The sequence below is a fragment of the Mandrillus leucophaeus genome, unplaced genomic scaffold (assembly GCF_000951045.1).
Source record: "Mandrillus leucophaeus isolate KB7577 unplaced genomic scaffold, Mleu.le_1.0 Scaffold236, whole genome shotgun sequence".
In the NCBI taxonomy this organism is placed as follows: domain Eukaryota; kingdom Metazoa; phylum Chordata; class Mammalia; order Primates; family Cercopithecidae; genus Mandrillus; species Mandrillus leucophaeus.
In genome coordinates, this window is record NW_012102432.1 from 5,675,175 (window position 1) to 5,700,693 (window position 25,519).

Below are 25,519 nucleotides of genomic sequence, written 5' to 3' on the forward strand. Positions count from 1 at the left end.
TATATGGAGATACACATATAAATCAAACAAGTTAACTTAAAAAATCTCTAACATTTGAATTGTAAATGCCAGTATGAACCACTATTCTGTGTTTTGTTTTACCAGTTAATCTAAAAATAGAGAGTTTCTCTTTATATGCATTGTTGATCTATTATTATGCGGTGCTTTAGTAACCTGCTTTCTAATTAAAATGTACTATGATTGTCTTGTGATTTTTGTTATGCTCATCAAACAATCTGTTGTACTTGGATCCCTAGGAAAATCAGAGGCTCCTTAAAAATATGTTCAAAATCAGCGATTTTTGAACCAGATGCAATATCCCAGCCCATCATCAAGGTAAACACATTTTAAATACAAACAGAAACATTCCTATTTTTTTGTGTACGTCTTACGTTTCCTGATTTTTATAATATTTCTCTCAATTTTATCCAGATTCCTTTGAGAGACTGTATAAAAATAGGAAAGCATGGAGAAAATGGAGCCAATAGACACTTCACAAAGTATGTCATTTTCACCACTGTTTAATTTTACTTCAACCAAAAAGCTGTATATATTTAATGACTTTTATCTGCATTTTAGGGCAAAATCTGGGAGTATTTCACTCATTTTCAGTCAGGTAAGCACATAATAAATATTTTTTCCTAATCTGAATGAACATTCATATATATGTGCATGAATGAAATTATTTATTTGTAGAGATATCAGATGAAGACCATGGTATAGAATTCAAATGCTTTTAGAATTCAGTCACTGAGAAATATACTTTAAAAAAATGTGATCTCTAATGGGCTTCTTCATGTTTATTAAGTGTGTGGTATCTGTGGGCTTGCGGTTTTGTCCTTGGAGCTCTCAAGATACACGATTTACGAGGCTTGAAATGAAGGGATGCAGCTCTTCCTATAGCTTCCTAGCTATTTAGAAGGCAAGAGACCAGTGCCACGCCACTTAAATGATCTCAGGGACTTAGCACAACCAAGGCAAGGATTTGAGATTGGTGGTCTTGTATCATTATGACCCTTGTGGTCATAACCTTTTGTTCATTCCAGATTTATTCCCTTTACATTTATGCACCCACCACTGCCCTCAATATAGCAGGACAGCATTGGCAATAAAAGGTCAATTAAAACATGTTTTTCTTCTGTCATATTATTAATTAGTATGTAGATTACAAAATTGTAAATAAGAAGAGACTACTTTCTTTTGGCTCTGGACTTCACCCTCTTCATCTTTAAAGCGAAAGGGTTAGCAGATGTTGCCTTGACTCTCTGCAGAGTTCTCGTTCCTTGGGGAGTTGAAGTGTTCAGAGACGAATTGTTCTGGGATCAAGTAAGGGATAAGAAAAGCTGTGAGAACAAAGATGCACGGACTTTCTGACTTCAGAACTTGACTTAAATCCTCTCATGCAACAGAGCAGAGTATCCCAAGGAGGCAGCCAGCACTTTTTCTATCACTGAAGCCTTTTGTTCACAGAACACTTTTAATGTGTGTTGAAAGTTATTTTATGAACACTGAGAGGTAGCAGATTATTTGATTTTCTACATCTACCTTCCATGATTCTATTAATTTTAAGGAAGAAAACATTTCACAGGCTTCCTCAACTTCATATTGTTTTAACTGGTATATGTGAAGACAGTGACAGCCATCTACTGCTCTGGGGACCAAACATCATTATTAATAACCCCCCCCCATCCTCTCATGTCTATCATGTCATTCTACTTCATGACCTTGTTCTACAAAGCCCGTATCTTGAAAGGAAGAGGTACTTTTTCACTTGGAGATAGGGTTTTCATTATAAAACTATACATTTTAGTTATTTTAGTAAAAATTTAATAACTTTGGGCTTAGGAATAAAGCCCCCAAATTCCTCCACCTACTTTTAATAGTTTATGGAAGAGGTCTTGTATGAAGCCAACTCAAAACCAGCCTGACACAAGCTACTCTTTCAAGTATTATTTAAAGCTTCCTGTGTCAAGTATACAACCAGGCAACTTTTGGGTTTTTTGCTTATATACTAGGTCGCAAGATCTCAGAAATATGGTGTGGTGCTTTATATTTAGAGAGTTTTGCTTCCAATTTTTTTGTTGCTGCTAAAGAAGGGTGTGTGCATGTTTATATGAATAACAGATTCAACTCATGGATTCAATAAGTACTATATTCAAGGCTCTGGAGATCTAGGGAAGAACAAGTTATCTGAAACCTGTTGCCCCATAGAGTTTACTTTTCAATGGGGAAGACAGACAATAAACGTCTCCTCTAATGTCAGGTATTGACAAATGCTATGAAGAAAATGAACGTAAGACAAAAGGATAGAAAATGATAAGGAATGTTCTTGCACTGCTTTAGAAAGAGTGGTCAGGGATGCCTCACTGAGAAGAGGCCACTTACCAAGAGACTCAGAAGGCTTAAGGCATTGAGCCGTGCAGTTGTCACAAGCACTGGCATTCCAGGTACAGAGAGTGGCAGGGGAGAAGCCTGAAGGTGGGCATGTCCTTAAGAGGTGGGAGGCGTAGGAGTGTGAGTGCTCCTGGGCTGCGCAAGTCGAGGAGAACACTAAAGGGAGGCTGGAATAGGGGCAGGGACCATGTCATGTAGGGCCTTGCAGGCCAAGGAAGGGACGTAGAGTAAAGCACAGGGAGAAACACCACTGGAGAGCTGGAAGAGAAGGGGCATGTCTGATTTGTATGTAAATCTCTCTGGGGGCTGGGTAACGAACACGCTGTACAAACCAGGGCAAGAGTGGAAGCAAAGAGACCTATCAGAGTGTTCCAGAAATCCGCGTGTATTGGACCAGGATGGTGAGAGGTGGTCATTGTCTAGATATATTCTGAAGAAAACCCAACAGATGTGCTGACGGATTAGTCAGAGGGTATAAAAGGGAACAGTCAAGAATGACTCCAATGAGATGGCCAGTAGTGCCCTTTATAGCGATAAAGAGAGTTGGGAAGGAGCAGGCTTCAGGTAGAATGTGAGATTTGAGATGGCCATGAGAACTCTAAGGGGAGACGTCCAGCAGGCATTTGGATGCATCCATCTGGGTTTCAGAGAGGAGGCAGAGGCTAGCAAGACATACTGGGGAGCTGGAAGTTTCTAGAGACTTTTTAAAGCCCTGTGGCTGGATAAGATTTGCTGGGAACTGAGAGTGGACAGAGAGGTGTGAGAACTCAGGCTCTGCAGCTCTCTAACTTAAAGACGTAGGGAAGAAAGCAGGGTTCAAAAGTAGACAGAAGGAGTAGCCAGTGAGTTTGGAGAGAAGCAGGAGCCAGGTGTCCAGGAAGCCATGTGGAAAACTGCTTCAGGAAGAGCCATCAGCTCTGTCACATGCTCTGAGAAGGAGAGTCAAGGAAGACTGGAGAATTGACTATATAGTGACGTGGAGATCTTGTGCAGTTCGTGTGACCATCTAAAAGTGGTTTCAATAGTATAGTAGGGTATGAAAACCTGTCATGGGCCCAAAGGGAAGGTACAGACAGCTCTTGCAACTAATTCTGCCACAAAAAGGAACAGAAATGGCAAAAGGAGGATGTGAGATTAAGCAGAAGTATGTGTGTGTATGTGGAGGGGGAGGGTGTAAAAGGGAGAGTGCCGTATATAATCCTAGGAGCAAAGTTTTTGAATATCTGACAGGTTTGGGGAGGTGTTCATATTCTGTGCCCTAGTAGAGAGGCTGAACTTTGAGAGCTCAGGCAGCTTCCATTGTTGCAGAGGGAAAAGCAGTGATGAAAGTATAGGTACAAGGAGATTGATGGCTCTGGTAGATGGTGTCACGTATTCCACATAGTTATTAATATACTATGTGAGGACTGGTAGCCCAGTGCATGTGAAAACACCATGTGCCCAGATTACCTCTAAGGTTTCTTTATGTTAGTGAACATATTTCATACCACAGTAACTTTGTTTTACCCATTTCTTAAAAAATCAGCCCTTGGATTAGCCTCCTTCCCTGTCTACTTGGTTACTTGGTGTAAGTGATGGCATTCATAAAACATCATCTGTATTTATTTATCTTGTAATTGTTGCTCTCTTATTGCCTGGATTATTCTCTTTTTAATTTGATATTTGTTATTTTAACACCAGTACTTTAAAGCCATACTAATACTAATACTAAAGCAAATACTTTTGGAACTAGAGATTATATAACAATGATTTAAAACATTTGATTTATAGTGTCCTAATTTGTAGTTACTCTTTACAATGAAACATTTTGGTTATTATTTTACAAGTATTGATTTTTCTTGCTCAGGTATATTTCATTAAAGAACATAATGTTGTTGCACCATATAAAATAGAAAGGGTAAGTAAAGCTTTTCATGTATTTCCGGCAATTTATATAGTCATTTTGAGCAGTAAAATTTTGTGACTCTGTTAACATCTTTAATCAAATATAATAATAATGAGCATTTAAAAGCTTCTTACCTGGAAGTTATAACAGAATTACCCAAGGGAACCACAGGTTTTAGTTCAAGAGAATTCAATTAAGTTTTTGAATTTAAAAAAGTGCCTAAATCAAGAAAAACCACTCAAATGATTTGATTAGAAATTAAAATCGGAATATACATTATTTATAAGATTGTTTACTGGGTGTTACTGAGAATTTACCAGTACATTACCAAACAATTTAGTTTTAAAAATATTCTGGAAATATTTACTGGTTATAACATATTCTTATTTGAGAACTCAATAATAATTTGTAAGTACTCTTAATTAGGTAGAAACTATGAGTAGACTTGGATACAATGTCTAGTTCCCTGGGACTTTTCAAGTAAGCATAGACATTTCATTTAACTATTCTGTACTTCAATTCTTTATGCTTTAGCTTAATACATAGTAGAGGGATAACTCCTACTAAAAGAGAGTTTTTACAGGACCTAAGGATGGGGCTAGTGCTCCTTATAATGAGATCTGTGTGAGTTAGGAAGAGCCATCCTTTGTGGGCAAACATAGTCCCGCAGGCTGACTGAATTTCAGTTTCAGGCCAGTCTACAATCTCTTAGGCGGCACAAATTGTATACTCAGTGGCCTCTGGGTTTTACGGACAAGAAATACTTGCCTGCACTGATTAGTCAGAAATTATAAATACTGAGATTTAATTATTTTCAAGTAGTGCTCTTGGCATTTTGGGCAGGATGGTTCTTTATTGTGTGGGGCTGTCGCTTATATTACAGCTCTTTCCCCTAACAAATGCCTCTTGTACACTGCTCCCCTTGTTGTTGTTACAGCACCTCCACACATTGACAAAAGCCTCTGGAGCAATAGGAAACCCTACCCCCAAGTTGAGAACCACTCACCTGGGGTGCTGTCCCTCTAAAGGCTCTCATGAGAGCCAGCTGAATTGTGTACCTGCACATGGTGCATTGAAAAATTATGTGAAAGGAAATAAAAGTGAGGTTGTCTGAGTAAAGAAAAGCTCTTTTGTTCCAATGTGAATTAAAATACCAAAGCACTCTCAGATTAAAAAAAAAAAAGGGGGTAAGGTAGAATGACAGCAGCAAGATGGCAGAATAGGAAGTTCTAGCCCCCCCTTCCTCTTGTGAAGACACTGATTCAACAACACATGGACAAATTCCCTTTATGAGAAATCTAGAAACCAGTTAAGAGGATCCTGCACCCCTGGTGAGCATGAAACTAACCACATCAAAGCCGGTATAAAAATTTGTGTCACTATCTGGCCATCATCCGTCCCACACAACACCACATGACTAGGAAGACATTTCCCAGCTTCTAGCTTCTCCGTGGAGAGGGAAAGAGAAAATTGGACTATACATCCAGAGTTCTGACTTTTCAGGGGAACTGCACAAGGGATTGGCTTCTGTCTCTTCTGTCTCAGAGTACAGATGGAATCCTGCATACTCTAGACGCCTGGAGCCACTGATAGCAAAAGAGAACTGGGTAGCATGCTACTGCTTCAAAGGACTTGTGTACAGCAGACATCTAGACACCAGAGACAGCAAAGGATTCCAAGCTTCTGAAAAAGAATGAAACCAATGAATTTCTCTAATTAGGAATCTACATGCATAAGTCCAGAGAAGACACTTCCATAGAAAAGAGAGAGGCCTCCAGCATCTCTAGCCAGGCTGATTAATGAAGGTCTCTCTCCCTGTATGAAGCCAGTCCTTAGAGACTGGAGAGGTAACTGTTTTTTGTTGTTGTTGTTGTTTTTAATGTGTGGATGTTAGCACAGAGTTAGAGGGAGCACAAAGAATCAGAGAAAAATAGTTCAATCAAAGGTGCAAAATAAATTTTCAGAATCCAACCCTAAAGAAAAGGAGCTATATTAATTACCTGACAAGGAATTCAAAACTATTGTCATAAAGATGCTTAATGAGTTTAGGAAAATTATGCATGAAGAAAATGAGAATTTTAACAAAGAGAATATTAACAAAGAAAATATAAAGAAGAACTGAACAGAAATTTTGGAGAAGAATGCAGTAACTTAACTAAAAAGTTCACTAGAGAAGTTCAGCACAGACTATAAAGCAGAAGAAAAAAATCAGCAAACTGGAGCACAGGTCTTTTGAAATTATCCAGTCAGTGGAGCTAAGAGAAAAAAGAATGAAAAAGAGTTAAGAAAGCCTAAAGTACTAATGACACACCGTCAAGTGGACCAAATGCATAATATGCGAGTTCAAGAAAGAGAAGAGAGAAAGAAACAGAAGTGTATTTAAAGAGATAATGGTCCCAAATTTGCCAAAACTGGGGAAGGAGATGGACATCCAGATTTAAGAAGTCTTCCACATAGGAGGACTTCAAAGATGTCCTTACCGAGACACATGATAATCATGTTATCAGAAGTAAGAGTTAATTTTGAAAGCAACAAGAGAAAAGTAACTGGTCACAGAAGAGAGCCCCCATAAAATGATCAGATTTTTCACCAGAAAGCTTGCAGGTCAGAAAATTGGATGATAAATTCAGAATGGTAAAAACAAAACAAAGCAAAATAAAACAAACAAACAAACAAAAACGCCTGCCAACAAAGAGCACTGTATCTGGCAAAATTGTCCTTGAAAAAAATGGAGAGATAAGCACTTTCCCAGATAAACAAAAGCTCAGAGTTTACCACCACTAGATCTGCTTTATAGGAAATACTAAAGTGAGTCCTTCAATTTGAAACAAAAAGATACTAAACACCAGTATGAAAATGTAGGAATTATAAATCTTGCTGATAAAGGCAAATACAGAATACTGTAGGGCTGTAATGGTGGTGTGTAAATCAGTTTTAATTCTGGTATACAAATTGAAAGACAAAAGTATAAAAACCCCATAACTAGAAATCTGTGTTAATGAATACACAATATAAATGAATGTAATTTGAGATATCATTAACATAAAGGGAGACAGGTATTTGAAGGAATAGTTTTTGTATGTGACTGAAGCTGTTAACAGATTAAGAGAAATTATTATAACTCTAAGATGTTTTATATAAGACCCATGGTAACCACAGAGAAAATACCTATAGAAGATATATAAAAGAAGAGTTTTTCCAATATTATCGTCTAGAATTTTTATGGTTTCAACTTTTAGGTTTAAGTCTTTGATCCATCTTGTGTTGATTTTTGTATAAAGTAAGATATAAGGATTCAGTTTCATTCTTCTATATGTGGCTTGCCAGTTTTCCCAGCACCATTTATTGAATAGGGTGTCCTTTCCCCACTTTATGTTTTTGTATGCTATGTCAAAGATCAGTTGGCTATAAGTATTTGGCTTTATTTCTGGGTTGTCTATTCTGTTCCATTGGTCTATGTGCCTATTTTTATACTAGTCCCATGCTATTTTAGTAACTATAGTTTTGTAGTATATTTTCAAGTTGAATAATGTGATGCCTCCAGATTTATTCTTTTTGCTTAGTACTGCTTTGGCTATTTGGGCTCTTTTTTGGTGCCATATGGATTTTAGGATTGTTTAGGATAGACAAAGGTATTTTGATGAGAGTTCTGTGAAGAGTGATGGTGGTATCTTGATAAGAATTGCATTGAATCTGTAGCTTGCTTTAGGCAATATGGTCATTTTCACAATATTGATTCTACCCATCCATGAACATGGGATATGTTTCCATTTGTTTGTGTCATCTATGATTTATTCAATAGTACTTTATAGTTTTTCTTGTAGAGCTCTTTTATCTCCTTGGTTAAGTATAACCCTTTTTATTTTATTTTATTTTGCAACTGTTATGAAAGGAAGGGAATTCTTGATTTGATTCTCAGCTTGGCCATTGTTGGTGTATAGCAGTGCTACTGATTTGTGTACATTGATTTTCTATCCTGAGAATTTACTGAATTCATTTATTAGATCTACAAGCTTTTTGGATGAGTCTTTAGAGTTTTCTAGGTAAATGGTCACATCATCGGTGGACAGCGACAGTTTGACCTCCTTTTTTCCAATTTGGATACCCTTTCTGTTTTTTGTCTGGTTGCTCTGGCTAGGACTTCCAGTACTATGTTGAATAGAAATGGTGAAAGTGGGTAACCTTGTCTTGTTCCAGTTCTCGGGCGTAGGCAGAGAATTCATGACTAAGAACCCAAAAGCAAATGCAACAAAAACAAAAATAAATAAATGGGACCTAATTAAACTAAAAAACTTCTGCACAGCTAAAGAAATAACCAGCAGAGTAAACAAACAACCCACAGAGTGGGAGAAAGTTTTCGCAAACCACACATCCAGCAAAGGACTAACACCCAGAATCTACGAGGAACCTCAAACAAATCAGCAAGCAAAAAACAAATAATCCCGTCAAAGTAGGCAAAGAACATGAATGGAAAATTCTCAAAAGAAGATATACAAACAACTAGCAAACATATGAAAAAATGCTCACCATTACTAATTATCAAGGTCATGCAAATTAAAACCACAATGAGATACCACCTTACTTAGTGAGAATGGCCATAATTAAAAAGCCAAAAAATAATAGACGTTGGCATGGGTTTGGTGAAAAGGGAACACTTTTACACTGCTGGTAGGAATGTAAACTAATAAAACTACTAGAGAAACAGTATAGAGATTCCTTAAATAATTAAAAGTAGAACTACCTTTCAATCCAGCAATCCCACTGTCAGGTATTTACCCAAAGAAAAGCCATTATGTGAACAAGACACATGCACACACATAGTTATAGTAGCACAATTTGCAATTGCAAAAATATGAAACCAATATAAATGCCCATCAACCAACAACTGGATAAAGAAAGTGTCCTATATATACACCATGGAATATGACTCAGCCATAAAATAAAACGAAATAATGGCCTTTGAGCAACTTGGATGGAGCTAAAGGCCATTATTCTAAGTTAAATAACTCAGGAATGGAAAACCAGATATTGTATGCTGTCACTTATAAGTGGGAGCTAAGATATGAGGATGCAAAGACATAAGAATTATATAATGGACCCGGGCGCAGTGGCTCACGCCTGTAATCCCAGCACTTTGGGAGGCTGAGGCAGGCAGGTCACGAGGTCAGGAGATCGAGACCATCCTGGTTAACACGGTGAAATCCCATCTCTACTAAAAATACAAAAAATTAGCTGGACGTGGCAAGCGCCTGTAGTCCCATCTACTCGGGAGGCTGAGACAGGAGAATGGCGTGAACCCGGAAGGCAGAGCTTGCAGTGAGCCGAGATAGCGTCACTGCACTCCATCCAGCCTGGGTGACAGAGTGAGACTCCACCTCAAAAAAATAAAATAAAATAAAATAAAATAAAAGAATTATCTAATGGACTTTGGGGGCTTAGGGGGAAGGATCGGGGAGTGGGGAGGGATAAAAAACTACATATTGGGTACAGTGTACACTGCTTAGGTGACAGGTAAACCAAAACCTCAGGGAACCTATTTATGTAACCAAAAACCACCTGTACCACAACAACTATCAAAATAAATTTTAAAAAAGAAAATGAGAAAGGAATCAAAATATGTCACAATAAAATGTCAACACAAAGGGAGACAGAGGACAAAAGAGGACAAATGAGCTACAAGACAGACGGAAAACAGTTAAAATGGCAATAGTGAGTCCCTCACTATCAATAATTACCCTCTGTGTATCAAACTCCCCAATCAAAAAATGTGGAGTGCCTGAATGGATTAAAACAAATAAAATCTAAAACTCTACGCCATCTGCAGGAGACTCATTTTTGGTTTAAGGACACACGTAGGCTGAAAGTGAAAGGATGGGAAAAAATATTCCATGCTTGGTAACCAAAAGAGAACAGAACTGGCCATACTTATATCAGACAAAATAGGCTTTGAATAAAAAACTTTCACAAGAGACAAAGAAGGATATTATGTAATGATAAAAGGGTCAATTTATCAGAAAGATAATTACAAATGTGCATGCATTAGTCAGGGTTCTCCAGAGAAACAGAACCAATAGGATGTGTGTGTACATACATACATATGCATATACATATATACAGAGAGAGAAATTGATTTATTATAAGGTATTGAATCATGTGATTATAGAGGCCAAGAAATCCAGACCCAGGAGAGAGCCAATGGTATGGGGTTTAGTCTGAATCTGAATCCAGGTCTGAAGGCAGGAGAAAACCAATATCCCAACTTGAAGACAGGAAGAAAGAGTGTTTTTCCCATTTTGCCTTTTATTAGATTTAGGCCCTTAGTGAATTGGATGAGGTCCACCCACATTGGGGAGGGCAATCTGCTTTACTCAGTCTCCTAATTCAAATGCTAATCTCATCCAGAAACATCCTCACAGATATACCCAGGAATAATGTTTAACCAAACATTTGGTCACTCCATGGCCCAGTCAAACTGACATACAAAATTAATCACCACCATGTGTATGTACCCAACCTCAGAACATCTAAATATATGAAGCGAACATTGATAGAACTGAAGGAAGAAATAGATAGCAACACAATAATTGTAGGAGATTTCAATACCACACTTTCGACAATGGGTAGAACATTCAGATAGAACATCAGTAAGAAAACAGAGGACTTGCACAACACTGTAAGACCCAGTGGACCTAACAGACATGCAGGGCTTTCCACCCAACAGCAGCAGAATACACGTTCCTCTCCAGCACATGGAATATTCTCCAGGACAGATCACATGTGAGGTCACAAAACAAGTCTTAACAAATTTAAGAGGATTAAAATCATAGTGCTTATATGTTTCCAATCATAATGGAATGAAACTAGAAATCAACAGCAGAAGGAAAACTGAAAATTCACAAATACGTGAAAATTGAACAACATTCTCTCAAAAAACCAGTGGGTCAAAGAAAAAAAAAACGAAAGAGAAATTAAAAAATCTTGAGATAAATGAAAACACGGTATACCAAAACTTAGGTGATGCAGCAAAAGCAGTATAAACACGGAAGTTTATATAATTAAATGTCTATGTTAAGAAAGAAGAAATATCTCAAATAATCCTAACTCTAGGCGGGGCGTGGTGGCTCACACCTGTAATCCCAGCACTTTGGGAGGCCGAGGCAGGTGGATCACCTGAGGTCAGGAGTTCGAGATCAGCCTGGCCAACATGGTGAAACCCCGTCTCTACTAAAAATACAAAAATTAGCCGGGTATGGTGGTGCACGCCTGTAGCCCCAGCTACTCGGGAGCCTGAGGCAGGAGAATCACTTGAACCCAGGAGATGGAGGTTGCAGTGAGCCGAGATCGTGCCACTGCACTCCAGCCTGGGCAACAGAACAAGACTCTGTCTCAACAACAACAACAACAAAAAATCCTAACTCTATACTTTAAGGGTGTAGAACAAGAAGAGCAAACTAAACCCAAAGTTAGAAGAAGGAAGGAAATAATAAATATAGCAGCAAATTATGTAGACTTGCTCTCCTAGAACTCTCATTCCAGCGGGGAGGTTACACTATGCAGATTTTATTATAGCAGGTTCTGTATACATGTTCTTAAAGTAGCATAGTTTGACACACTGCTTCTCTTCCTGTATTTTGATATCTTCCCCTTTTCGTTAGGGCAAAATGGAATATGTTTTTGAATTGGATGTTCCCGGGAAAGTGGAAGATGTTGTGGAGACGTTGCTTCAGGTAAGCACTTGCTGGGTAGAAAATTCAAAGCAAACTGAGGCAGAAACTGTTTTTATAAATCTTGTATTTATATACCTTACCCAAATCATCATCTGTTTTCTAAATATGTAGCAGATTGACTTACAATGTTGAGTTTAAAAACTATATATTAGGAAGCAGCCATAGGTATATCAGAAATAATCTTGACTGTTAACAGAATGATTGCTGTTTCTCATTGCTTCTAAAGAAATACTTCATATCATCTGAGAGAAAAAATAAATTCATGTTTGTTTATGATATTGTAGCTTCACAGAGCATCCTGCCTTGACAAATTGGGTGACCAAACCGCCATGGTAAGTATTCCTAACAATGTGTGTCTTTGATTGCCAATTAACTTGCATTGATATTTTACTTATAAATACTTATATTCATACTTTTTTTCTGGTTCTGTTTTAATAGATAACAGCTATTTTGCAGTCTCGTTTGGCTAGAACATCATTTGACAAAAACAGGTAAGTTTCTAATAATCTTTCCTAATTAGAAAAGCAGTGGACATTTTCATCTGTATGCCTCATTCAGCAGGTCCAAGCCTGATGTCATCATTGGTCTCACCCAAAACCTGCTTGTCTTAGAGAATGGCTCAGCCTCAGTGCAGGAGAACTCTCTAGGGCTTCTGCAACTCTTCTCCATCCTGATGTCTGTCAGTCAGAAAGGTCTGTTAGATGCTTCAGTTTCTGCTTCTGTGTTTTCACATTGTGTTGCATCAGTTCAGGCCACCGTCACCTCCCACCCAGAACACTAGCACAGCTTAATTTAGCTCACCTACCTGACTCCATCTTCCCTTCTCCATTTCTCTTCTCCTCCCTCTACCTGACGTTGTTTTAAAATATGTTCTTTCTAAGGGCCAGGTTTAGTGGCTCAGGCCCATAATCCCAGCACTTTAGAAAGCCAAGGTGGGAGAATCACTTGAGCTCCAGAGTTTGAGATCAGCCTGGGCAACATAGTGAGATCCTGTCTCTGCAAAATTAAAAATTAAAAAATTAGGCCGGGCACGGTGGTTGATGCCTGTAATTCCAGCACTTTGGAAGGCTGAGGCGGGCAGATCATGAGGTCTGAAGTTCAAGACCAGGCTGGCCAAAATAGTGAAACCCTGTCTCTACTGAAAACACAAAAAAATTACCTGGGAATGGTGGTGGGCACCTATAATCCTAGCTATTCAGGAGGCTGAGGCAGAAGAATTGTTTGAACCTGGGAAGCGGAGGTTGCAATGAGCCAAGATCATGCCATTGCACTCCAGCCTGGGCAACAGTGTGAGACGCCCATCTTAAAAAAAAAAAAAAAAAATTAGTTGGACATGGTGGTGTATACCTGAAGTCCCAGCTACTTGAGAGGCAAGGTGGGAGGATCCCTTGAGCCCAGGAGGTCAAGGCTGCAGTGAACCATGATTATGCCTCTGTACTCCAGAGTGAGACCCCATCTCAGAAAATAAAATAATAAATTTTAAAAATGTCCTTTCTAAAGAACTTATTTGGTCGTATCACCTGCCCGTTTAAAATTCTTCAAGATTGAAACTACGCTCCTTCCTTACACCATATACAAAAATTAACTAAAGATGGATTAAAGACTTAAATGTGAAACCTAAAACTATAAAAACTGTTGAAGAAAATCTAGGAAATACCATTCTGGACATAGGCCCCAGCAAAGATTTCATGACGAAGACACAAAAGCTATTACAACCAAAACAAAAATTGACAAATGAGACCTAATTAAACTAAAGAGCTTTTACACAGCAAAATAAACTATCAACAGAGTAAACAGAATGAGAGAAAATATTTGCAAACTCTGTACATGACAAAGTTCTAATATCCAGAATCTAGAAGAAACAAGCAAAAAATGAACAACCCCATTAAAAAGTAGGCCAAGTACATGAACAGACACTTTTCAAAAGAAGACATACATGCAACCAAAAAAATCTGAAAAAAGGCTCAATACCACTAATCATTAGAAAAATGTAAATCAAAACCACAATGAGATACCATCTTATACCAGTTAGAATGGCTATTATTTTTAAAAATTTAATAAATTTTGAGTGGCTATTATTTAAAAAATAACGTGCTGTTGAGGTTGCAGAGAAAAGGGAATGCTTGTACCCTGTTGGTGGCAGTGTAAATTAGTTCACCTACTGTGGAAAGCAGTTTGGTGATTTCTCAAAGAACTTAAAACAGAGCTACCATTTGACCCAGCAGTCCCATTATTGCATGTATACCCAATGGAAAATAAATTGTTCTACCATAAAGATACATGCACACATAGGCTTATCACAGCACTATTCAAAGTATTAATAGCAAAGACATAGAATCAACCTAAATACCCATCAGTGGTAGACTGGATAAAAGAAAATGTGGTACATATACACCATGGAATACTTTGCAGGCATAAAAAAAGAGATCATGCCCTTTGCAGCAACGTTGGATGGCGCTGAAGGCCAGGGATGGCGCTGGAGCAAGTTAATGTGGGAACAGAAAACTAACACCGCATGTTCTTTCTTATAAGTAGGAGCTAAACATTGAGTACAAATGGACACAAAGAAGGGAACAATAGACACTGAGCCTACTTGAAGGTGGAGGATGGGAGAGAGGAGGGCGAGGATCAAAAATCTGCCTATCGGGTACCATACTTACTACCTGGGTGAGAAAATAATCTGTACAGCAAACCCCCAAGATACGTATTTTATCTATAACAAACCTGCATATGTACCCTGAAATTAAAATAAATGTTAAAAAATAATAAAAAAAAAATTAACTCTTTGAGAGTAGGAACTTGTCTGGTCTCTTGCATCCACACAGTATGGTATATTACAGTGAGTGAAATTAATGATTTCTCTACATTTTACTGCCATTGCGTTTTCCGAGACCCCCGTTAGCTCTCCTTGGTTCAGCTGGAATTATTTCTCCTCCTCTAGCCTCTTCATATGTTCCACAAAGTTATCTTCCTAAAACAAACATGATTATGTGCCCACCAACCAGCTCCTAGAACAGTAACAAGCAAAAGAGTTTTCAGTAAGTTAATTTAAATGCCTCTCTTTCATTGACAATATCAAAGGTTACTGTACCAAGAAACAAATAGTCTTTTATAGCCATACACTTTAAAATTCTGTGGATTATTTCATATTGCCAAGAGAAAGTGATACAATAAATGGCCATTAAAAATATAAATAAAATAAAAATTTTCAAGACCCTCCCTGTCCCTAGTGCCTTCAGGATAAAGCCTAAACACCTTAACATGGCCCTAAGACTCTTAGGTACTAGCTCTTGTTTACTACTAGTCGTTGATGATGCATCTTAAATTCTGTGCCCTAGTTATTTGCATTGCCTGCAGTTTCTGTTGGGTCACATTGTCTCTTACCTCTGAGCCTTTGTTCTTGTTCCCTCTGCTTAGCAAACTCATCCTCCTTCTCTGCACCTGGCTGTTACTTCTTATTCTTATTTCAGCTGTGCTCTCAGTTATTCTAGAAGGCCTTTCCTGAGACTTCAAGTTGCAATAAGTACCTTCCTATGGCGACCTATAGGGTCCAAGAGAGTACACTCCTACTGTTCTAATGGTTTTTTCATTGACTTTCTTGGCTTTTCTTAAGTATACATTTTGTACAAAGATGAAATTTCTGTATTATCCCGTTCTCTTACTTGTTTATTGCCTTATATTAAGGAGATTTAGGTGATTTGTCTATGTCTTCGTCTTTGGTACCACTAAGTTAGTTATTATACCTTTATGGTAACTATTGGCATCTGGTAGTGCAGGGCCCCAGACTTTATTTTCCTTTTTCACTTATGTCTTCGGTGTTCTTGGTCTTAGGCACTGCCACCTGAATTTAGAATCAGCTTGTCAATTTCCATAAAAGCAATTGTGTTGGGATTTTGATTGTAATTGCAGTGGATATATAGTCTTCTCTCTATTTATTTAGGTCTCCTTTAATATATTCCTTATGATTTTCTTCATAAAAGTCTTTCCTATCTTATGTTGTTTATTCCCAGTACTTCATATTTGTGTTGGTATTATAAATGGTATGTTATTAAAAATTTCATTTTCTGTTTATTGTTGATATATAGAATGCAATAGGTTTTAGTGTACTCATTTTGTTTTCAGCAACTCTACTAAACTCTATGACCAATTCCATTAACTGTATATTTAGATTCTTTATATTTACAAAATCTTATCTATGAATTATTTGCAGTCTCTATTCACTAGCATTTTTATTTTTGATTTTTGCGTCTGTAATCATTCATGCTTAGGACAAAGCAGAAAGTATTGGTTGAATAGGTTCATTTATTTATGGATTATTATGTGCCAGGCTTTTGCTAGAAGCTTATGTTTATAAATGAGAGTAGTTTGTAATATTCTATTTTATTGCTACCTTTGTGAGATTTGGGAATCAGTCATCTTGACCCTTACCCTACATTTTAATGTGTTAAAGAACCTGCCAGTAAAGCCATCTGGCCAGTAATGTGTTTTTTGTGTTTATGTTTGTTTGATTCTTTCTCTGCTTCACTATATAGCATTAATTTTCTTTCCATTTTTATACTGGCAGGATATATTAGGTAAGTGAATTGCTTAGGGAAGAATAGTTTCCATTTTAGAAAGGAAAGGGAATAATAATAAGAAGAATTAGCTGCTTCTGACCTACTTAAAATGTGTCATTTTTCCAAGTAACAATTTAGACTTCAATTCTGGGCTTCAGCATGACATTCATTTAAAAAATGGTTCACTGTGAACGTTTTAATGTATCCAGTTGCTGAAATATTAGGCTAAAGAATTTGGGGAAAGGGATTTTTGCAATATGAAATGAAATATCCCAGTGTTGTATACTTTCTTTAGAAGAAAAAAAGGTAAACTTCTGCTAGGATAAGCTTTCATCATATTTCTGAGGAGATAATTTTTTATTAAAGGAATATAAGGTAAACTATTTTTAATACTTTTTATTTTGAAAAATTTTGAACCATCACAAGTTGAAACACTAATACAATGAAGGCAGGTCCCCTATGATTCACCAGATGTTAATTTAACATTTTGCCAAATTTTCTTTAAGTCATGCCTGCTCCTGCTCACATTGTTGCTCTGTGTGTGTGTGTTATTTCTATGTATAAATGTGTATGTTTGTATTATGTATATAATATATGTGTATATATTTTTTCTGAATCATTTGAAACTGAATTCCAAGGTGTCATAACACTTCCCCCATAAGTACTTCGGCAGGTACTTGTTAGAAGGATATGCTCCATTCCTTGATACCATTATCATACTTCATGAGCAATAATTCCATAATAACATCTGATATATCATATAATAAAATATAAAATCATTAAAACTATAAACTCATAATATCTTATAGCTTCATATTAAAATTTCCCCTTTTTTAAAAAAATTATACTTTAAGTTCTAGGGTACATGTGCACAAGTGCAGGTTTGATACATAGGTATACATATGCCATGTTGGTTTGCTGCACCCATCAAGTCATCATTTCCATTAGGTATTTCTCCTAATGCTATCATTCCTCCCCCAGCTCCCCACCCCCCGATGTGTGATGTTTCTTACCCTGTGTCCAAGTGATCTCATTGTTCAGTTTCCACCTGTGAGTGAGAACATGCAGTGTTTGGTTTTCTGTCCTTGTGATAGTTTGCTGAGAATGATGGTTTCCAGCTTCATCCATGTCCCTGCAAAGGACATGAGCTCATCCTTTTTTATGGCTGCGTAGTATTCCATGGTGTATATGTGCCACATTTTCTTAATCCAGTCTATCATTGATGGACATTTGGGTTGGTTCTAAGTCTTTGATATTGTGAATAGTGCCGCAGTGAACCTATGTGTGCATGTGTCTTTATAGCAGCATGATTTATAATCCTTTGGGTATATATCTGGTAATGGGATGGCTAGGTCAAATGGTAATTTTAGTTCTAGATCCTTGAGGAATCATCACAGTCTTCCACAATGGTTGAACTAATTTACACTCCCACCAACAGTGTAAAAGTGTTCCTATTTCTCCACATCCTCTCCAGCATCTGTTGTTTCCTGACTTTAATGATTGCCATTCTAACTGGTGTGAGATGGTATCTCTTTGTGTTTTTGATTTGTGTCATTTCTCTAATGACCAGTGATGATGAGCATTTTTTCATGTGTCTATTGGCTGCTTAGATGTCTTCTTTTGAAAAGTGTCTGTTTATATCCTTTGCCCACTTTTTGATGGGGTTGTTTTTTTCTTGTAAATTTGATTGACTTCTTTTGTAAATTTGAAAGTAGTTTCTGGATATTAGCCCTTTGTCAGATGGGTAGATTGCAAAAGTTTTCTCCCATTCTGTAGGTTATCTGTTCACTCTGATGGTAGTTTCTTTTGCTGTGCAGAAGCTCTTTAGTGTAATTAGATCCTATTTGTCTATTTTGACTTCTGTTGCCATTGCTTTTCATGTTTTAGTCATGAAGTCCTTGCCCGTGCCTATGTCCTGAATGGTATTGCCTAGGTTTTCTTCTAGGGTTTTAATGGTTTTAGGTCTAACATTTAAATATTTAATCCATTTTGAATTTAAAATTTCCCCTTTTCTACCCCAAAAGTCTTCCTTAAAATACTTTATTTTATAATGATTGTAGATTTAAAAAGAACAGACCAAAAGATAGTACAGGTTTCTCTTTCACTCCCCACTCAGAATCCCTGTTCTGTTTAATATGTAAGTGCTGCCATCTTTTGTTGGACATATTCCTAGATATTTGATTGTTTGATACTATTGAAAATTTATTTTCCAACCATTTGTTACTGGTATATAGAAATACAGTTCTTTTTTAAATTGACCTTGTATACTGTGACTCTTCTAAATTCACTCATTAGTCTTAGAGTGTTTTTTGCTAGATTCCATGGAGTTTTTATGTACATAATCATTTAATCTGTGAATAATGACAGTTTCACAGAAATCCCTATGGCTTTTATTTTCTATTTCTTGCCTCATTGCACAGTTTTATTAATAGATGTGGTGGAAATGGACATTATTGCCTCATTCTTGATCTTACAGGAAAAGGGCTTAATGTTTCATCATTCAAAGATGATGCTAGCTGTAGGTTTTTCATAGCTGCCCTTTAACAAAGTGAAAATGTTCCTTTCTGTTCCTAGTTTACTGAGAGTTTTTTCAATAATGGGTGTAGAATTTTGTCAAGTATTTTTTCTGCATTCATTGACATGATCATATTTTTTCTTTATTCTGTTAATGTTTTGAATTACACTGATTGATTTTTTTCAATGTTAAACCAACCTTGTATTCATGGGCTGAATCTAATTTGAGATCATGATGTCTTATCCTTTTTACATATTACTGGATTTGCTTTGCTAGTATTTTCGCATCTATATTGATGAGGGATATTGCTCTGTAATTCTCTTGTAAGGTATTTGTCAGTTGTGGTGCAGGGTTATGCTGACCTCATAAAATGAGTATGGAGGTTTTCTTTATCTCCTGTTTTCAGAAAAAAGTTTGTGTAGGATTGGTGTTATTTCTTCCTTAAATTTTTAATAGAATTTGTTGATGAAGCCATCTAGGTCTAAGGTGTCCTTTGGGATTCCATTTATTTACTGAACATAGGACTGTTCCATTTGTGTGTTTCTTCTGTGCCTGTTTTGGTAACTTGTGTATTTCAAATAAATTGTCCATTTCATCTAAGTTGTCAGACATACTGGTACGAAGTTCCTTATGTCCTTCTAATGCCAGCAGCATCTGTAGTATAGACCCTTCTTTCATTCATTATGCTGATACTTTGTGTTTTCTCTGTTTAAATATCAGAATTGCCAGGGCTTACCAATTTTATTAACCTTTCAAATGACCACATTTTGACTTTGTTGATATTTTTCTGCTTTTTCACTTTGCTTATAGTTGGTGTCCACTTTTATGATTTTCTTCCTTCAGCTTGCTTTGGGTTTAAGCTGCTTCTTCTAGCTTTCTAAGAACAAAGCCTAGATCAACAATTTTATTCCTTACTTTGTAATAGAAGCACTTAAACTTATAATTTTCTCTTTAAGCACTGCTTTAGCAACATTCTGCAGATTTTGATTTTTTTTTTTTTTTTTTTTTACCATTAATGTAAAAATATTTTGTAATTTTCTTCATCATTTCTCCTTTGGCCCATAGGTAATTTAGAAGTATGTTTAACTTCCACGTATTTGGGAATTTTTAGTAGGTATTTGTAGATGCAGATTTATAATTTAATATCTGATCAGAGAATATGTTCTGTGTGATTTCAGTCTTTTGATATTTGTTCAGGTTTGTTTTATGGCCCAGCACATGGCCTATCTTGGTGAACATTTCACATGCCATTGAAAGGAATGTGAGCTCTGCAGTTGTTGAAAATAGTATTCCATAAATGCCTTATGGGTCCAATTGGTTGATGGTCATTCAGATCAAATATATTTCATTAATTTTTTTTGTTGACTTGTGCTATCAGTCACTGAGAGAGGATGTTAAGATTGTCAGTGGTGATTTATTTCTTTTCTTATTTCTGTCAATTTATGCATTTTGTGTTGTAAAGCTCTGTTATTATATCCATATACATTAAGGTGCATAATGTCTTCTTAATGAATTGATCCTTTCATTATTATGAAATGTCCCTCTTTATTTGTAATAGTGTTTTTCTCGAAGTCTGCTTTGTCTTCCTTTAAAGTAACCACATCAGTTTTCTTATGTGTCGTGATTGCATGATACATCTTTTTCTGTCCTTTTACTACTAACCTGTGTCTTTATTCTGTTTTAAAAATATATGTACTTTAAATATATAGTTGAGTCTTGCTTTTTATGGATTCTGACAATCTCTGCTTTTCAATAGGAATGTTTAGATAATTTATAATTATATAATTATAGACTAGTTGGTTTTAAGCCTAGTATCTTAGGATAGTCATGCATCACTTAATGACAGGGATATGTGTTGTGGGATTCAGGTGGACGAGAGAGATACCTCAGGTTAAAACAGGAGAATCTTTTATTGAGTGCACTCAAGCCCAGCTGACTCAACGTCCAAATGACTGGGCCCGGAACAAAGTTTTATACACACTTCACAAAAGGGGGTGGGCCAGCTTGAAGCAAGCTTACAGTGGTGTGAAAGCAGGGATACAGAGGCAGGACAAAGACAGTTAATCAAATTGTAACAGGTTCATAACTCAAGATTGCACATAACCATTGCTATGCGACCCAGATGTCCATTATCGAGGTTTGCCTAGGCACAGGCTTATCCTATAACCTTTACTATGGCCCCCAGGTAGCCGCAACTCAGGCCTGCTTAGAGACTCATGACCTTCACGCTACTGCTTAGATAAAACAATACTTGAAGTCACTAGTTACAGAGAACAGGAATCTATAAACTCATTCCATTAAACAAAGGGAAATTTGTTTTTCTTATCCCTATGTTAAAGGAGTGCTGGGAGAGTCTTCAGAGCACATTAGATAATATTATCTAGACTTTTCCTGGGTCTGGGCTGTGCCTGTTACTGCCTCTGGGACAAGTCAGCCTAATACTTGAAAACTTATTTCTCTTTCTTTTTAATTTTATTTTTATTTAATTTCCCACCTCATATGTTGTGAGAAATGTGTCGTTAGGCAGTGGTCATTGTGAGAACATCATAGGGTGCACTTATAAAAACCTGAATAGTACAACTTACTGCACACTTAGACTATGCAGTATAGCCTATTGCTCCTAGGTTATAAACCTGCACAGCATTTTGCTGTACCACTTGAGTATCCCTAATTCAAACATTTAAAGTCTGAAATGCTCCAAAAGTCCAAAATGCACTCAAAACTTTTTGAGTGCCAACATGATGGTCAAAGGAAGTGCTCACTGGAGCAGTTCAGATTTTAGAGTTTGTGATTAGGGAGGCACACTGATATGATACACACATTCAGAAATCCAAAATCCAAAACACTTCTGCTCCCAAGTGTTTTGAATAAGGAATACTGAACTTGTACTAAATGCTGTAGGCAATTATAATATAATAGTAAGCATTTATGTATCTAATCATAGAAACGGTAGAGTAAAAATATGGTATTATAATTTTATGAGACCACTAGTATATGCAGTGTCATTGACCAAAACATCATTATGTGGCACACGTTTTTTCTGTATTTTTTTCTTGGTGTCTCGTTTTTTCCCTTCTTTTCAGTAAATCTAGTATTTTTCAGTACTCCATTTTATCTACTCTATTGACTTTTTAGCTGTAGCACTTTGTGTTATTTTTAGTGGTCATTCTAGAGATTACAATATGTACCTTGTGCCAGAGTATACCTTCAGATAATATTATTTCATGCTACTTTACCCCAATACAAGAACCTTACTCCGATATATTTCCATTTAGCCTCTCCTGCCTGTTATGATCTTATCTTGTAGCTAATTTATGCATATTCCATAAAACCCACAATACAGTATTCTTATTTGTGCTTTAAAAATCAATAGCTTTTTAAAGAATGTAGATACATATATGTTTGCATAGAAATTAAAAATGTTAAAAATTATTTTAATACTTAGATATTTAGATGTTTATAATTTCTAGTCTTCTTTCCTTTCTGCAAATCTAGTATTTCATCTGGTATCATTTTTGCTTAGTCTAAAACACTTTTTGTGGCATTCATTACAAGCTGATCCATTCGAGATGAATTCTCTCAGCTTTGCCTAAGAAGAAGATACTTATTTTACCTTCATTTTTGAAGGGTGTTTTTGGATATAGAATTCTAGGTTGGCAGGTTTCTGACCACTTTAAAGACTGTCATTCCATTGTTTCCCGTGAGGAGCCCCATGATTTGAATTGCTGTTCCCTATGTAAGATGTGGTTTTCTTGTGCTCATCCTGCTTGAGGGTTTCAGAGTGTATGATGGGGAAATTCCGACTATGCTGTCAACACAGGACACTTCAGTGATCAGCTGTCTGGCTTTTTCCTATACCAAGCAGTTCTCTGACACCAGCTGGGTATTCTACAATTCAATTCAGACATTGTCTGCCTGGAGTTAGCACAGACCCCAGGAGTTAAGAGCTTAGTGCAACAAGGCTGCCCCCATTCACCTCCGATGCCAATCACAAATCCAGTTGTCACCTGTGTTCTGACCAACCAGCTGTAAATCAGAGATTCCCACAACACATTCCATAGGTTTGATCACTAGAATGGCTCACAGAACTCAGAAATATTTACTTATGTTTACTAGTTTATTATGATAATAAAGGACATGATAAAGGGTACAGATGAACAGCCGGATGATGCATAGGGTGATATCTAGAAGGAAGGGTCCTGAGTGCAGGAGCTTGTGTCCCTGTGGAGTGAGGGTATATCACCCTCCTGGCACATAGATGTCTTCAGCAACCCAGAAGTTCTCCCAGCCTCATAGTTTAGGGGCATTTATGGAGGCTTCGTCACATAGGCATAGTCAAATATTAACTCAGTCTCCAGCCTCTCTCCCTTACCCTGAAAAGGGGGAATGTGGCCGAAAGCTCTAAGCCTCTCATCAGGGCTTGGTCCTTCTGGTGGCCAGCACCCATCCAGGATTCCATACACAGTTGCCTCATTAGAGCAAAAGACGCTTCTATAACTCAGGAAATTCCAAGGGCTTAGGAGGTCTATGTCAGGAATCAGGACCAAAGACCAAATATTAGTACAAAAGATGGACCTAACACCTCTGTCACTTGGGAAATTACAGAAGTTTCAGGAGCTATGTGCCAAGAATTGGGAGCAGAGACCAAATGATATATTTTTTTATTATGTCACATAGAGTTTCAGAGTAACATGCATCTATGAATTGATATATTTCATCAGTTCTCAGCCATTCTCTTCTCCATTTCCTCTGTCCTATTTTCTGTCTTTTATTCTATAATCAGTTATATTTAAGTTAGTATGTTTGATATATTCCTTCAGGTCTCAGATACATGCTCCTATATATTTTTTTCGTTCTCTTTTCTCCTTTGGTTTTGTTTTAGTTAGGACACTTTTTATTGACCTGTTTTCAGCCTTACTGGACCTTCCCTCCACTGCATCCAGTCTGTTGTTAAGATTGTTTCATTAATTCTTTGTGATATCAATATCTTTATTCCTGTATTTCCATTTGGTTCTGTTTCATAGTTTCTATTCCTCTGCTGAAACTCTGTCTTTTCACATGTGTTGTCCGTCTTTTGTTCTTATTGACCCTTTTCTCTTTTTTTTGAGACAGGGTCTCACTCTGTCACCCAGGCTGGAGTGCAGTGACATAATCATGGCTGAGTGCACCCTTGTCCTCCTGGGCTCAAGTGATCCTCAGCCTCCTGAGTAACTGAGACCACAGGCACATGCCACCATGCCTGGCTAATTTTTTATTTTTTGTAGAGATGGTATCCCAGTATGTTACCCAGCTGGTCTCAAACTCTTACGCTTAAGTGATCCTCTTGCTTTGGCCTCTCAAAGTGCTGGGATTGCAGGTGTGAGCCAACATGCCTGGACTGTTCTTGACCCTTTATCGTATTTCCTATAGTTATCTTAAAGTCTTCCTCTGATTGGTCCAATGTCTGGCACATCTTCTATAGAGTCTTTTCTCTCTTGCGCATGAGTCATATTTTCTTGCTTCTTTGTTATGTATTATAATTTTATTATATTGTAATTTTTTTATTGAGTTCTGTTAAAAAGGAAATGTTGAGACTGAACTAAATAGTATTTACTTCCAGAAGTGGTCATGCCACCTCTTACTCTGTCAGGCTACTCGTCCAGGGAGGCTCTGTCAATCAAATCTGTCACTGAGCTGCATTAAGACTTTGTTGCACCTGTGGTTAAACTTAAGACAACACTGCCTACAGCTCCATTGAGGGAGTGATAAAGACCTTCTCTTCCACAGGACTTGGGATCTCAGCACTTGAAGGATTCTAGAGATATATTTGTGCTTTACAACTGAGCCATCAGGTTTCTGGACTGTGGAAGATTTCCCTTGTTTTGCACCAAAGTCGACAGCATTTTTGGATCTCTGGGGAGCTTTCTTCACTCTCCAGTCTCAACTCTGGCTTTCCGTTTCCCTGAAGATCTCCCTTCATTCTGCAGCCCTTACTCACTTCTATCGTAGGTTGCTCCTCCTCCTGCCACTCACCTGGTGGTCTCTTCTTTCCTTTTTGCAATCATGTTCGTTTAGGTTTCTTTGCATCCTCAACATCCCAGTGGGTTTTAAAAAGCTATGAAGAGTGTTCAGTATATCCGGCTCATTTTGGTTGTTGAAGTGAAAGCTTCAACAGTCTCTTACAGCTTCCGCATCCTAACTTGAAGTGAAGGTCTTCCCCTGTATCTTTTTGTCCTGTCACTTATAAAGAGATTTATTTTTAACCCAGTTACTTCAGTAATTGCCTTAAAATGTTGATGATTTGATTGTTTTCCCTTTATTTTTTCTTAAATCAGTAAAGTAGAATGAGAAAGGACTTTGTTGATTACATATTTTAGGAGTGGGTAGTGGAGAAATCATTTTTCATTGCTTTTCTGCAGTAAATCCACAAAGGGATATACTCAAGAATATACAAAGGAATATA

The 25,519-nt window shown here is 37.1% G+C and overlaps 1 protein-coding gene across 1 annotated transcript in view; it reads left to right on the plus strand.

Moving 5' to 3' along the window:
• Positions 1 to 25,519, plus strand: part of NSMAF (neutral sphingomyelinase (N-SMase) activation associated factor) — a 76,644-nt gene that overhangs the window by 18,712 nt on the left and 32,413 nt on the right. The window contains 7 exon segments of the mRNA XM_011982192.1: positions 258 to 336; positions 433 to 500; positions 580 to 616; positions 4,241 to 4,291; positions 11,935 to 12,006; positions 12,291 to 12,338; positions 12,445 to 12,497. Of these exon segments, the coding sequence (XP_011837582.1) occupies positions 258 to 336; positions 433 to 500; positions 580 to 616; positions 4,241 to 4,291; positions 11,935 to 12,006; positions 12,291 to 12,338; positions 12,445 to 12,497 (408 nt within the window).